The sequence below is a fragment of the Athene noctua genome, chromosome Z (assembly GCF_965140245.1).
Source record: "Athene noctua chromosome Z, bAthNoc1.hap1.1, whole genome shotgun sequence".
Lineage (NCBI taxonomy): Eukaryota > Metazoa > Chordata > Aves > Strigiformes > Strigidae > Athene > Athene noctua.
Genome location: NC_134077.1, coordinates 68,537,460 through 68,553,428, shown reverse-complemented (window position 1 = coordinate 68,553,428; position 15,969 = coordinate 68,537,460). Strand labels below are relative to the sequence as shown.

At 36.0% G+C, this 15,969-nt stretch overlaps 1 protein-coding gene across 18 annotated transcripts in view; it reads right to left on the bottom strand.

Moving 5' to 3' along the window:
* PTPRD (protein tyrosine phosphatase receptor type D) overlaps positions 1 to 15,969 on the bottom strand; it is a 384,409-nt gene that overhangs the window by 44,310 nt on the left and 324,130 nt on the right. For all 18 annotated transcript variants that reach the window (XM_074932640.1, XM_074932629.1, XM_074932631.1 and 15 more), the window contains one exon: positions 10,854 to 11,029. In XM_074932640.1, the coding sequence (XP_074788741.1) occupies positions 10,854 to 11,029 (176 nt within the window). The remainder of the gene's footprint in view (positions 1 to 10,853; positions 11,030 to 15,969) is intronic.

The window sequence follows — 15,969 nt, the reverse complement described above, 5'->3', positions numbered from 1 at the left end:
ACTGTTTTCACTGTCTCATGATCATAGGTTGCACACTGACAAAACCACTACATTTGAGATCAGAGAAGCTCTCAAAAGACTACTAAATATATTATGAAATCTTTTAAGTACCATAGTAGTAGACATAGCTAGAAAACATGAAAGGCACATTCTCTTAACATGGCCCTCATACACACATTTTCTTTCTCTACATTTCTTCCACTCAGACCATGCAAATCCTTGCTCTTCATGGAAGTACGAGCATTCACTGAAAGCAAAACTATAAGAAAATGTAAATGCTTTATTTTCCATTAAAAATGAGAAGCTGGAAACCATTTCAGACTTGAGGTGTTTAAGTAGCTACAGAGTTCCTAAGAATGTTTATGGATATTCACACTCCGATAAGTCACAGACATTAGAGAAGATGCTGCCATGCACTGGCAGAGTTAAAGGAAGTTTATTTCCACATGAACATGTGAACACAAAGTTTCCTGACATTCAAGGGTAGAGAAATAATTTTCCAGTATAAAGTTCCGTCATTCAGACTGAAAAACCCCTTCAGGTGATTCATAACACATAAGCCAGCTGTTACAGGCCATCTGAGATTATAAGGACAAAGATCAGGAAAGAGACAGCAAACTCGTAATAGCAGATTCATACAGTATGTTCCTTGCTGTAAGAACAACATATGAATTATGTTGAATCTGGAATAGGAAATAACAGCAGTATGTAATAAAATTCCTGTTCTGGTTTTCCTAATAATAGTCTTTTGCAGACAAAACTTTCTAACAACATTTTCAGATGGTCTTCCTTCAAAAATAAAGTATCACTACAATGATGTTGAATGATAATAATAATAATGCAGTGAAAAAGGGTAGTTCCAGTTGTTGATGATGGAAACTGCCTCAAACTCTATCAGGCTAGCTTAGTGCCTCAGACATTCCAGATAATGTTCTGTCTCTAAGCAGCTGTTACTCTGAAGCCATCTTCCTCTTCACAACAGTGCCCTGCCATTTAAAGACTAGGCTGATTTGAGTCTAAAGGTTGTAGGCAGTGACACTAGTACAAGCAATTGTCACTCAAAGATTTTTTTAAAAAAATCAGAATACAGAAATACATTTTTTAGGCCTTATTTGAACAAGATTTGGTCAAGTGTCACTCATTCACTTTGGTTTAACTCTAAATGACAGATTAAAATTGTAAACTCCTATTCAGAAATAAGACTGAAAATAAAACATTTACGGTTTTAGATTTTGCTTTCAGAGTGGCACTGAATTTAAAATAGGATGCTAAATTCTGAAAGAACACAGCACCAAGTAGACAGATTCTTTTAGGTCTCAGCAAATGTATTACCAAAACAATTAATCACTTCTGGAAATTTTGGTTTGGAATACATTTTTTTTAGTACAGGAAAAAAGAACATTTTTATGTACTGGTCTCCAAAAAGGATTTACAGTAGATTTATAGTAGTGAGTATGTAAAGGCAAAGATGTTGATGTTTAGTCTGGAGAAAAGGAGGCTGAGGGGAGACCCCATTGCTCTCTACAACTATCTGAAAGGAGGTTTTAGCAAGGTGGGTGCTAGTCTGTTTGTGCAGGCAACGAGTGATGAGAGGAAATGGCCTCAAGTTGTGCCAGGGGAGGTGTTGTGGTTTGAACTCAGACAACAGATAATTGCCACACGGCCAGTTGTTTACTTCTTCCCCCACTTCTCTCTCCAGCAAAATAGGGGAGGGACAAAAGAAGAAATTCATAGGTTGAATAAAAAAAATAAATAATCTAGTAATAGGAACAAAAACCAACCGTAACAATAGTAAGTCCAAAACGGATAAAAATGCAGTAGTGTCTTACTGAGTGCAGCAACATGTATGCAGCCTGCTCCCCCTCAGCAGTGATCTGACCAGAGCAGAAAATTCCTCCACACTGACCCGGAAACGGAAAAGGGGGCATAAGAGAGCACACGTCTGCCTATATACTGAGCATGACGTCACACGATATGGAATACTCCAGTGATCGATCAGACTCGGCTGTCTAGCTGTGCTCCCTCTCAGCCCGAGGAAAGTTAAGTCTATCCTGGCTGAAGCAAGGACAGGAGGTTTAGACTGGATATTGGGAAAAATTTCTTCACCAAAACTGTTATCAACCATTGGAACAGGCTTCTCAGCGAACTGATTGAGTGATCATCTCTGGGGGTATTTAAAAGACATGTAGACGTAGTGCTTTGGGACATGGTTTAGTGGTGGACTTGGTAGTCTTAGGTTAATTGTTGGACTTGATGATCTTAATGGTCTTTTCCGAACTAAATGATCCTATGATTGTTGAAGCTCATCTGAACCAAGTATTTGGAGTTTAAAAACTAGGTAGAAAATAAGCAGTGTTATAGTGCAATATAATTATAAGGTCTTTATTACAGTAGCCTTGAAAAAGAAGTTCCAAACAGATATGCAGACAACATAAATGCACTTTAGACTAATCAGTTCATAACAAACTTTAGCCCTCTAGCTCGTCTGCATATCAACCATCATTACACCATTAGTTTTTGAAATTTCTGAGATATGATTAGTAGCCTAGCAGTTAATTCTGAAAGATAATTGATTAATGAAAAGATAACCTCCAAACTATTTCCATTCTGATCCTGACAGAGTATGGTACCGTTATTAAAACAAAAGGAAACAGATATTAAAAGGAGTCTAGGGCATATTTGAAATGTGTTCTCTCACATGTCTTTTATCTTTATCTATACAAGCCAAGAACAATTCAAAACTATATTGTTGGCATCAGTGTGAGAAGCCTTTTCTGAACTCTTCCTAGCAGCAGGGAAGGTAAGGTCTTAGTGAATTCATTTTGAAGGATGAGTCTGTCAAAGAGTTAAGTACAGCAGGATTTTCCAAAAAGGTCTTGAACAGGTTTATATGAATGGAACTGATGGAAAAAGTGAATAGGCTGACTACTTTTTGCTTTATCCTCTTCCTATACTCAAGGCTGATCACTGTGTGCAGCTTGAATAATCCTTTCACTGAATGAGACACTACATTACAGTATGAAGAATGTATTGAATAATTCAGCTTACTATTCAAGTGCTCTAACAAAGATTTTCTATTGTCCATAGAGGAGAGCTATCTCTTTTACCTGATATATTACATGAGAAATCAGTGAAACAATATAATCAAAAGAGTAAAACATCAGACCAACTAAATTTTATTGTTCTTATGTTTTTGGTTCACCTGAAAGCCAGAAGTGAATGGATGAAACAGCATGAAAATGAGAAATAGTACATTGGAGAATGTTTTGGGGACCTTAGGAGGTTTCAGTTTGGATTTTGATTTTTGAAGGGAACTTTGAGTCAAGGTGAGATTCCTATTGCTAGTTTAATACACAGTTAAAATTCTTAATCTCATAAAAGTATTTCACACAGTTCCCACAGATATTAACCCAAAAGACCACTTAGAAAAAACATCTATTACCAACATATGCCTTTCAGTAGCCTGGTATATCTGTTAACTTTCTTACAATATAAGAAAAGCTTTGTAAATGATGGAAAATGTAAATCATAATATTTTCTTTCGGAGACACTTGCCCGAAGAACTTAAAATTTTCCAAATGTATTTCTCACCATAAAGGAGAAGACGTCTTGAATCTTTCATCAGAATCTGCTAAATAAGGAAATACGGGCTTATCTTCCCTACACAATACTAAATTAATTCACTGACCTTTTCAAGCCTAAAATTCCTTGAAAGAACTCCCTGCACTGAAGTAATAGGTTTTAGTGCTAAACCAAACATGAACTAATCATTACATTTTGAAAACAAATGTGCAGAATTTTTGATTTTGTAAAGAAAACTTGTAACTCAATTGCCTCTCTCTATTTGTCGCACAGTCCCTCTGTCTGTATTAAGAGAATTATATGAGGTAGTAATGTATGTCTCACTTCAAGCACAAAGCAAATTAACTAAGTGAATAAAGTAAAATTACAGAGTTACAGTACAGTTTTGACTAAGTCACTTGCTTTACATTTGCCTCAGGGAAATGGTGTTTTTGATAAAGCTATCATTTTACCCTAATGGCTAGGAGAAACCACTTCATTTATGGACACAGAATCATAATATAAAAAACTGGATGTTCACCTTGAAAGTACCTGTGGCATTACCATATAATTTCAGGTAAGACTCTGGTGTAAACAGTTCTTGAAAGCTTGCAGTGGAAGAAACTAAATAAAATATTCTACAGCGTTTGCTCCATTCACAAGATTATATTTTGAAATCTCTTTAACAGTATAAAATACATCACCTTTTCTGTAAAGTGTATTTCTTCCTCCTAGAGACCCACAGGCAGGGAAAATGGCTGATTGCCATGAAATTTTTAATGGCCTTTCACATTCTGGAAGACTATTATGTTTTCCTTCAGTCTCTTATATATAAATCAAAGCCAATTCTTTCTGACCTTCCTCATACATCATTTCTCCAGCCTCTGATCATTATTGTTCTCTTCTAGATTATCCGCAATTTGCCACCATCTTTTCACATGGGGCATTCACTCTGTATGTCCTCAACTCCGAATGTGTATAAGCTGAAATAATCAGACGTGGCATGCCAAAACTACTTTCAGTCTATGTAGTGGCATTACAGCATTTCTTTTCACACAAAATTAACCCTATTTATAGTATAGCAGTTCCACAGCTATTTTGCTGGGTGTCGTAATAGTCTGAGTTTAGCTGAGGCACCTCGGCACAGCACTTCCATCTGTAACATGCCTAGAAAAAGAAACTTTAAGCTTGTTTCTTTAAGAAACTGGTGAGTGCAGTCTATGTTAGTATCCATCTAGGATTAGATGTATACTTACATGAATTAAGCACCTATGACTGACTGCATTTCAGTGAGTTGAGCATGTCCCTGCCCTTTTGTCTTTAAGAATCCTTTCATAATGAACAGCCACATCACTGAGTTTTACTATTCTGACACAGTAACTGGTGATTCCAGCTCATACAGTGGTGAAAGAATTCTTGGACTGTGGCCATCACATTCTGTTACAGTGAAAAAAAACCTAGTACAAACCTACACATTTTTATTATTTTTATAAATCTGGTGAACACATGGACTTTTTTTTTTTTTTTCCAGCTCTTTCATTCATTCTTTTCTGACTCATATCTTAGATGTTGAGAGCACTAAAGAAATGAAATAAAAGTCTGATAGTACATTATTAATACAGAAGTTATTGGTTAGCCATTAAAATTAGCGAATGAACAATAACAACTGCACATTTAATTCTTCTTTAGTAAAACAATACAATTTAGTATGAATGAATGCCATCTGCAACTCATGTCCTATCTGCTAAAATGTCTGCCGGGAGAGAGATGCTAATTTACCTCTTAGTAGATAAAGCCAAGCATATTTTTCTAGTTGCTGCAAAATGTAGCTAAAATTTATATTTTTGTGTGTTTAAATACATGTTGCACAACTTTTAAAAAAAGCCTGTTTACATACTTTTGCTGCCCAATAAAAAATAACAGTGCAGCTCTTATGCACAAATCAATTAGACTTTGTCTAAATACAGTAGAATAGAGGATCACTTGGGAGCATATAGTTATAATAAGTAACAAACTGTTAAATGCATGTATTGATGACTTTTCTACTCATATTAGTGAAAGTGTCTTATTATCACTTATTGTCGATCCAGTATTTTGACAGGTAATACAGCTCCAGTATCACCTGTCAAAACATACTTAGGAGAAAATATCTGAAATTTGCTGCTGAAGCCCTGCACCACAAATGGAAAACTACCTTAATCACAAACACATAAAACTCTGGTGCACAGCCCGTATTTGTCTTAAAGATCTTAATGCATTTCATACAGTCAAGAAAACCATGTTCTTAGTTTTCTTTGCTTATTACTTTCTGTTGTGCATGTACTATTGCTTTGCCTTAGCTATATATGGTCAGCTAGATTAGATATCAAGGCCTACTTTGCCATCAACAAATAAAGATTCATTAAAAGTGTTAGCAATTTGTGCATTTTGAGTAGAAGAATTTAGGGTTTTTCCCAGACTTGCCTTTATGGTTTCTCTGCTTATAGCAAGACTCAGAAATCTCTGGTGGCCAGAAGTTAGTTTCAAAGATATTCTTCCTAGAGTTCCAAGGTATAATTACACTTTCCACTGCTTATTCAAATGTTTTTGAACCACATGAATCTGAAAAAAGCTTCCCTGATTTAATTTAGTGTCACACTCATTCAAACAAAACAAAACAAAATAAACCCCCCCAAATTATTATATTCAATTTTCACTTTCAAGACACACATCTTCAGCTACTTGATATTTATACTGTCACCAATCTCCATTTTTCTAACACATGGGCTAGTCTATAAGTCTGTAAAAAAATGAGTTAAAAGACTCAGATGGAGTGTTCTGATCTGGGGAGATTCAGACATGCTGCATGACACTTGGAACAAGAGAAGCACCTATTCAGCATTGCAGCAATCTCAGAAAAAGTCTGTATGGCTTTTCTTGGGACAGTGACAGCTCTCCTGACTCTCTTGGGAATCAGTGACGAGTGGAGAAAATCTAAGTCCAGCAACTTTTAACTATTCTTAGATGTTCTTATGGAACTGATATAGGACCCATGCAAATAGTCCTATCTATTTCAATATTAGGGAACAAAATCTGAGACAGGATACATGATTTTTTTACTGGGTTTGTTTCTACCTCCTCTGTCCCAGTGAAAAATCATGATTCAAGTTGTTAAGTTTTGACAAACCAAGATGGTTATTCTATGCTTATATTATTATATATTCTTGGCTTATAATATTGATGATATATACTTCCTGACAGTCAAATGAGTGTCTGGATCAGGCTAACAGAATGCCATGACTGAATTTTCCTCATGTATTCACTTAGTCATTAGCAAATTTGAATGAAGCTGATAGTATCAGCATGAAACCTAAAGCCTTCCTTATCCGTATGGAAGTTCAGAATCTGGCTTATATTTGAATAACTGCTAGGATCATTGTATTGTCATTTAGCTTTGACCTGATTGATGTTTTTTGACAGAAGATTCTAATTCTAGGCACTACTGTCTCAACATAGAAAATATTGCCAATGAGGCTAAAGAAGGAGGTAAGCATTTTCTATCAGTTCCAAAACAACATAGTAAGTATATTCAAAATAAAGAATTACGTAACAAAGAAGGAAAGGACTGAATTCTCTTTCAAGTGTATGATCCACAACAGTATTCTACCCTGAAATAGAAAGAAAGACTAAATGTTTCCTGCTTGAGGCAATATTCATCTGATCATTCATAGCATTCACTACAGCACAGGAGTTCAATTTATTCAGAGAATCTAGAAAAAAAAATCTGCACTGCTAAGGGTAGAGGGCAATATAGAGAAGTGTGAAGAGAGGTATCACACATTAATGCTTTACAGCTTTCCTTAGTGTAACACACAACTGCTTTTTTAATCTTTAATTTGCATCCTTCAATATCGTTCTTTTATTTCATTTAGATTAAACTCACGTGTGTGACAAATATGTTACCAACATTGTTCCATGCACTGCCAGTGTGTATAATCCTTTTTGATATGTATTATATGCATGGTGGCTGAATGATGGGACTGACTTTCTTTCTCTAGTTTAGGTGAAGTGAGATTCAGGTGATGACATTTCATATGAAACCAACAAAGTGTGAAAGGTTATAAGTGAAAGAGCTTCTCTTTTCCTTCAGCTTCCTTTTAGGCAAACAAATGAATAATGAATTCACTGTAACATCTTCATTTGATGTACTGAGCTGTAAAATATGTACATTCTCAAAGCTGAAGTTACTCAGACATCTAACACATGCTAATGAACCAACTTTGTTTCTGCAGTTGTAATTAAAAACCCCATCTTTATCTAGGCAGTCCAGGTTAAAAAAGGCTGATATCAAGCTGCAGGACTACATAATGAAAAAAGCAAGCTAAACAGAAATGATGACATGGAGATGGAAAGTAGATGAAGTCCCAGAGAGAAATGATCTTGCCTTGCAGCAGGAATAATGATCAGGCTGCCAAGACACAAAAGCAATCAAAAAAGAATCAAAGGAAAAGAGAAATAAAATTAGTGAAGATCTTTGTCTCTAATGGTATGTAAGAGTGTTTTTATTTTATGTCTGAAATTTCACTTGGTCTCTTGCTATAAGGATATGCTACGTAAAAATGACAGCATGAGAAAAAAATAACAATGAAATGTTGTCATCATATTTTCTTGCATAGTGATTCCCACTGCTGCCTCACCATCGATGTCATTAATTACATTACATGTAGCTACTATATTAGGAGAAGAGGTAAAGGGTATGCCATATTCACAGATCTGAAGACTCTAAGATTGGAGTGAATTATATGCTGGATAGATGGTCTCTAATACTCTGCTTTGAGTGCATCAAACATACTTGACCTATGAACACAGAACGAGCTAAATTATGCACCAAAAAATACCCCAAAATAAGCACTGAATGCACAGACAGACCAGGGCCTAGACTGTCTGGTCTCTCATCACATTCAGGGAATGTATTGCTGATGAATGCTAATAACTTCTGGAGGTGATTACTATTCTGATCAGTGGTGTTTAGGGTGCAGTCAGCAAAGGCTAGAGTTAGCTTAAAACTCTGCTAAGCAGTTAGTGGAAAAAATGAGTAGAATTTCATTTAGTTACATCAAAACATCTTTCTAGACAGTGTCTGTCTGTGGCCTGCAGTATTAAGATAAACTCTCAAGTATTTAAGCACACCTTCTGCAACAGGCTGCTTATTAGGATCAGATTTTTTCTTAGCACTGATGCTATTCAGCAGCCACTTTACTATACAAGAAGTAATCAGCAAAGAAATGGGCAAAATTCCATTTGCTTAATTCCAAACAACTGACAGTGACTAAACTAAACAAGGCCTGAAGACTCAAGATAAAATGAGAATTTCTGGTAAAATTACCCTCTGCTATGTACTAATTGCCATTAGGTACATACACATAGTGGTGTTAATGTATGTTGAATTCACATGTGGAAAGTGATTCTATAATTAGAATGCTACACGTTGCTTGAACTGCAAAAAATCCTACTCTTTTTTTAAAAATGGTAAAAGAATAAATATGTATGTCCTTCAATAAGCCTCCAGAAAGGAACGACTGTTGCCAAGATGTTCAACAAGTTATGTAATCATTGCAATTATATGTATCCAAGCACGTGAAAAAACCTTCAGTGCCAACACAGTACAGCATTAGGGTTTATGGTGCATTTCCCCCTGTTCCAAGCTTACACATGCAAAAACGTTTTCTTTTTGAAATGGAGCTTATCCATGAGCTGAAATATGAACTACTCTCTGGTTACTTCCATAAGATAGTTTTTACTGATTTAAAAGTTTTTCTGGATAGAAAAACTCTCTTCCTCCCTAGTCTCTTTCTGAACTTTTCTTGATCCTCTGTACTTACAGCATTTTTTACCATATGTTGCACATCACCTTAGGTACCTTAGATTTTTGTATTGCTAAGGGCCTTTGACCTGCAATTCTGCAGCCAGCCTCCCATTTGCAGCTCCCTACCCCTCACACAAGCTCTCAGGACAGCATACTCCAGAATGCCTGTGGCATTATTTTTCTCGTGACACTCTTGTTTGTTATTAATCTCTGGACTTGCAGTCACTGATTCTGTTGTTATGGCAGGTTCCCGAGGGAAGTGATTGGGATGTTAGATATTAGAATCACCCCTTCCTTCTCCCCTTCCCTGATTTCTACATTAGTTTGAACCTTCTGGTTTATACTACGGGACTCATGAATGAGCTTTCAGAAAGCTCATCCATGTACCATGCTCCCCAGTCAACACATACTCTCAGCAACGATAACAGCATCATAAGCAGGAACAATCCATGAGGAGCTTGAGTACATCCTGATATGAAATACAGTTACTGTGAGAAAAATATGATGGGGGAAGCACCTGATCTACTGGAGAGGGTGCTGAGGACTGGGCACTCATTTCTCTTTCTGATTGGCCACTGAGAAGGGTTTTTCCTTTTCGTTTTTCTTACCACCTTTCTCTCTTTTTTTTTTTTTTTCCTTTGTCTTCCCCCTTTTTCCAAATAACATCCATCATTATAATGCATGAATGCCATTAAATACTGACCTGCTAGCAAATCCTCAAGCAAAACACAGTGATCTTTTACTACCTTTTCTATTAGTTTCCTTATTATATAACAAAAAAGTATTATTACTTTTGATTTCCCTTCACATATAGCATATCTTTTATTATAGCACTTCTATTATTAGAATAGTATCATTATGTTTTAGTCCTTTACTTTCTTAATTTTATTTTGTCCTGCAAAATTGAATTTGAAATCACAGATTATTTTGAATTCTATTACAGCATATACTGTTGTAGAGTTTTCCTAGCATCCAGCATGTGCTAAAAAGAAATTCTTATGTTTCTTAAGCAAATGCAAATCCTCATTGATCTTAAGTACTGTTTAATCTATACCATATAAAACTTACAAAATTGAATGTTTTCGACATACATTAACTTCCTCATAACAAGATCATACAATCGTATTCTTGACACTAAAGAGGAAGTAACATTTTCAATCACCTCCTAATATTCGAAGTCTGATTGAAATGGCAGAGAAAAAAAAAATCACTGCAGATCAAAAGATTTCAAGTTTTTCAGAGCATAAAAAGACCTACAAAATAAACTGTGTGATTTGGTAATTTCATTTCCTATACAAATGATTTTCATAGTATGGACACTTTTAACTGGTGGGAACCTAAAAAATATCAGTTCTTGTGCATGTACAGGAGGCAAACATATGTGAAAGAAACAAAAATCTGATGTGATTACTCAAGCACATTACTAAGATTGTATATGCTTCCTTACCCTGGACCTCTCCTCTAGTTTTGTCATCATGACGACAGTTGCACCCCGTTGCTCCCACATCATTCTCCAGAAGTCACCAAAGGTTTCTGGCAATGCCCCTTGTGTTGCTATATAAGCATTCTGCTTTCTGTATCCATCTATGTAGTTGGCATTGATATAGTCACTGCCTGGTATGCCTGTAAAGAGAGAAGAGTGAAAACACAGGGTAGCATTTTTCTACTGTTCTATTGTACAAGGGCAAAAAAAATCCTGTGACACAGCTGGATCAGTGAATCTTAGCTTGCTGCATGCCATGTAGTACATGGGTACTTGCAAGTGAGTGTATGCCATTTGTGGAGCCAAAGAGTATGACGGCCTCTCTGGGAATAACCATTCTTGTGAAACAAAGGACTCAATCTGATAAGGAAGTACAAAAGAAGCCTGAAAATCTGTAGAAGATGGAGAGACCTGGTGGTGGAAACATCAGCATTTAAAAGCTGGTGTAACAGTGCCTCCAGTGACCCACCAGTATGGCAGCCTCTGCCTGGGTCAGACAGGGAAGCCTCTCCATCAAACGTCCTCAGTAGGCTCCATTTAACACTCTACACTGAGCTCACTGAATTTCTTTTAAATATAGAAAAAGGGTTAATATTGTCAGACATATATTCATTTTTCCCATTAAATGGGAAGCTAACTCTGAGCTTTATTTTAACAAAACCCATTAGGTAAGTCACGTTTAAGAAACTGCATGAAATAAAGATATCTGCAAATCTGAATAAAAATTAAATACATTAAAAGAAGGTGGAATCCAAGAGCTGTGGGCACATTGGACCTACATTGTCAACTGCTGAGGCTCAGGTATTTTGGATGAGGCTTACAGAGGGACACTGGGTGTGTCTTCTGAACTCCCGTCCATGCTTTGAGCCACATGGAAGTGAGAAAGCTTCTAACTGGAGTTTATTTAACTGAGGGTATGTAGCGCCACATCTGTACTGAGAGCTGGACCATAACATGCTGCCTGCCGAAGTCGAAGAGGAGTATGGGCTGTAGTGAAGATCATGTTACTAGTCTGGACTGATAAGGCAGCCATGCTCACAAGAAAAGGGTAAATATGGACATACAGGTCTGAGTCCTGTCCCTCCTGGATTCAGCAGTGCAGTATCCAGCTTTTAATTCAGACTGTGTGCATGTTGGAAGACAAAGCATGACAGGCACCAGTTTTGATGTCACTGCTACTTTTTAAGATACTCATGTGAGATCTCAGTGCTGGTGGCATTGTTTCTCACATTACTGCAGTGTTGAACATGGAAGTGTTCCCTACAAGAGTTAGCTGAAATTCAGAACTGTGCATCATAATAAAGTGTTACAGAAGGTTTGTTAAAGTAATTAACAGAAGTTACTTATTTGAGCAGAAATGAATGATTTATGTTTACACAGCCAATCTGCCATGCTGAAGACTACAACTGCAGGATATGGTACAGGTTCCACAAACTCTTTCAAAAGAGAGTCAAGGTTACACAAACTCCCTGCCTTATTCTAAGGCTGTAACTATTTTCGCTCCACAAAACAACAGAGTTGAATTTCTTTGGCTGTGAAACATAATAAATTATCGAATATGTTTAAAGAAATGTTTCTCAAGATTTCTGTCAGAAACTGAACCTCCAATCTGTTCCAATGTATTATCTTCTGCTGGTGACACCAAACCAGGAATTATCAGGGCTGCACACTCCTGTCTTTCGTGACAACCAGTGGCATATATCTGAAAATGTCTTCCAAAATAATCTGAATTTGAATAGAAAGCAGAGGTACCTCTTTAACACTTCTTTCTGTTTGTTTGTTTTTAGCTGCAATTTGAAGAGTTTCTCTATTCATTCTGTTTAAGCTTGTTTTTTCATTCCACTACTTTCTTAGTGATGAACAAACCCACTGATTAACTGTGACACAAATTAAGACCCAATAAAATCTTGAAATGATTCAAATTATGGGTTACTGCAGCTGTAGTCTGGCATAAAATTTTGCCTTCAGGCTTAATAGATTTTATTGTTTTATATGTTCAAATTATATTTAAACACAAATTTTAATTTGATTTTACTTTCTGTACAATTAAAGGAAAAATCTGACAAAATATTTCAGGGAAGGAAAGAGTTTTCAAATTCAAGGGCACAAGAGAGGAATCAAATGGCACTCCTCAGGCAAGATGCATGGATGGACACACGAGGACTGATTGACTGATTAGAACTGATTTATAGTCTCTTCTGGGAGAAAAATAAAGTAAAAACCTTGTAAAACCTGCATAGTCTATAGCTGAAAAGCATGATTTCTCTCCATGAAAAGCAGAAATTGGAGTTAAAAAGCCTCACTCTTGTAGACTTGAAACTTTCTTACATGACACTTCTTATTGTGGATGTAGAATTAATGACTTAGGAAATGCAACTTCCAGGCACAACACCATATTTTCTTCCTTTATATAGATAATAAAATATTTTTTCATAAAATAGATGAGAAAGAAAAATGAAGTCAACAGGAGAAATCTACACCAACTGGGCATTATTACCAAAGGAACTGAGAAAGCTGGTAAGAAATGTTTTCTGCATAAATTAGAATTATATTATGATGCCTGGTATCATACTTTGAAGTACATGTTATAAATAAATGCCTGAGGAAAAAAATGAAAAAGAAAAACAACACTTTGTAAAGTGGTTAAACGATCTTCTGGGAAAGCCGTGTGAAAATTTAACATCAGAACTATTGCAAACTGTGCACTAAAGAATGATCTTTACAAATTTAATCAGACAATCCTAGTACCTGAAGTAAAAAAAATCCAGAATTTCTAAAATTGTAAATACTCTTTCTACTTACTAATTTGTACTACATTTATTGATAAATCATATTAAAGTAAATAACTTCTAAACTAAATAAATTCTAATTCTTTAAATTAGAATGAAGAAAATATTCCAGATTATACCTTCCTTGGTCACAGATGCAAGTAAGAAAGAATTCAGATTAACAATTACTGATATTTGCAAAGAGGATCTCTTCCCAGCTAGGTTTTCACTGTTTCCTTTCATCAAAAGGACACAAAAAAATCTCTATGTTCTTTAACCAGAAAAATCCTTTTAAAAGCCATCTCGGCCTCATGACGCATGAACAGGATGTGGCTGGGTCATGGACAGGAAAGTCCATTTACCACAGGACCTGAGCAATTGTTAGTGACTTAACTAATGCAGTTTCGGGAAAAACCAGGTGCTGCTCCAATACGCCACTGCAAGAAGACTTTCATGAAGGGTTTATCTCTAGCACAATACAGTACCCTATAGGGTTATATCTCTGCTTAGATTAAAAGAACAACAGGATTCACAATGCTCAGCTCCACTGTTTCTCTCACCCACAGCATCCATTAGGTGTTTTCTTTGTTCTCTATCCATTCTCATAGCCCCTTCAAATATCATACCTGTGTCTCACAGATTCTCTTTTTATCGCTGTTTTCATGCATGACCTCAGTTTCCCATACTGTTCCAAAGCCCTTTTGTATTCTGTAATACCATTTTCCCACTATCATTTTTTGTCTCACACTTTGCCACACCAGTTTTTGCTTCATCAGCTATGTCCCCACAAAGCATAAACGTAAAGCCTCTGGGAAGATGGCTTGTCATAAGAGGCCTAATAAAGTGTGTGCAGTTTAAAAATAACATATACAAAATCTGAACATCTGTAAATATCTACACTGACCAAGCAGAAACAGTTATCAAAGGCAAATAAATCTAAATATTATAATGATACTTTCTACAATGACTTTTCTGACCATAATCTCATTCTGAGCTGAGAAATCTGAACAATTCTCTGTCAAAGTCTAATAGTGCAAGAACAATCAAATGACAACTAGTTTGACTGCAGTACAATGGAATCTTGCAAACCTTTGTTAGCTGCCATAGCTTGAAGGCAACATACCCACAAGCACAGCAGCAATTGTCATCATTACTTAAATTTGGGTTTAATAGTTAAGATAGGTCAGTTGTTCTGTAAAAAGATGGGTCGAGATGGGGGAAAAGCAACCAAATTATGCCTTCAGTAATATTGACATGAACGTTAAATAACTCTATTGGCATTGGTAGGGTTTACTGAAGATTTAGGATGGCATAACTTAGGTGTAAATTTAGGGTAATCCCGCAGCGTAACCTGACTTTTACAAGTTTCATGAAGGCAGAGACGTCTGCAGAAAAAGTCAGCTAAGACTAAACTTCCAGATCATAATTCTACCATGACTATTTTCTAGTAGCCTTTTAAACTATGGTGATGAATGACCAGAGTCTGCAAACTCCTTACTGTGCCAGACAGGAATTGAGCACAATGGGGGGAAGAATCAGATGAGTAGTTGAGCATAAAAGACATTCTATTTTCAAATATCTCAAGAGAATAAAGCAGTCAAGATTTTACAGAGTAAGAATGAATGAACAATGAAACAAAATTAGCCAATGCCACAAAGTGCAGAAGAGTAAAAAACCCGAACTCTGTAGCTCCCAATTTATGCTGAGACTATATTCATGAACTGCAATGACAGTACAGCTTGTTGCAACATCAACTCAGATCCATAAAGCTAACAACATAGACTTCAGCATTATTCACTTGATTTCCTGAAGACAGTTATAATCTTAAATAGCTTTAATTAGACTTCACATTTTATTCACAAACTGAAATCAAATAATGAAATTATTTCAAGACTTTACAAAGGCTAAGTACTGAACAGTTTTTCTATTAAAAAAAAAAAAAATCATAAACCTTTGTTTCTGTACCTTTGCCCTATGAGATGTGCTGTTAGTCATAAAAAAGAGTGTGAAGTAATAGGACTAAATTCTGTCATGCTTGTAAACAAGTTGGGAAAATGAAAATATGAACTCAAAATACTGATGAAGCTGTACTATTGGTTTAAATCAATGATGTTTTGAACTATGTCAGAACAAAAATGAACTAAGGCAGCTACTAGGTGCCAGTAACAACTGTTTATGTGGAAGTTTTTGTAACGTAAAACCTATATAGTTAAGAGACTATCAAACTCAAATGGTCTAAGCACATATCTGTACTACAATAAGTCACTGAAAAATGAAGCAGCACAAGACCAGTGAAGATATTGCAGTAATAA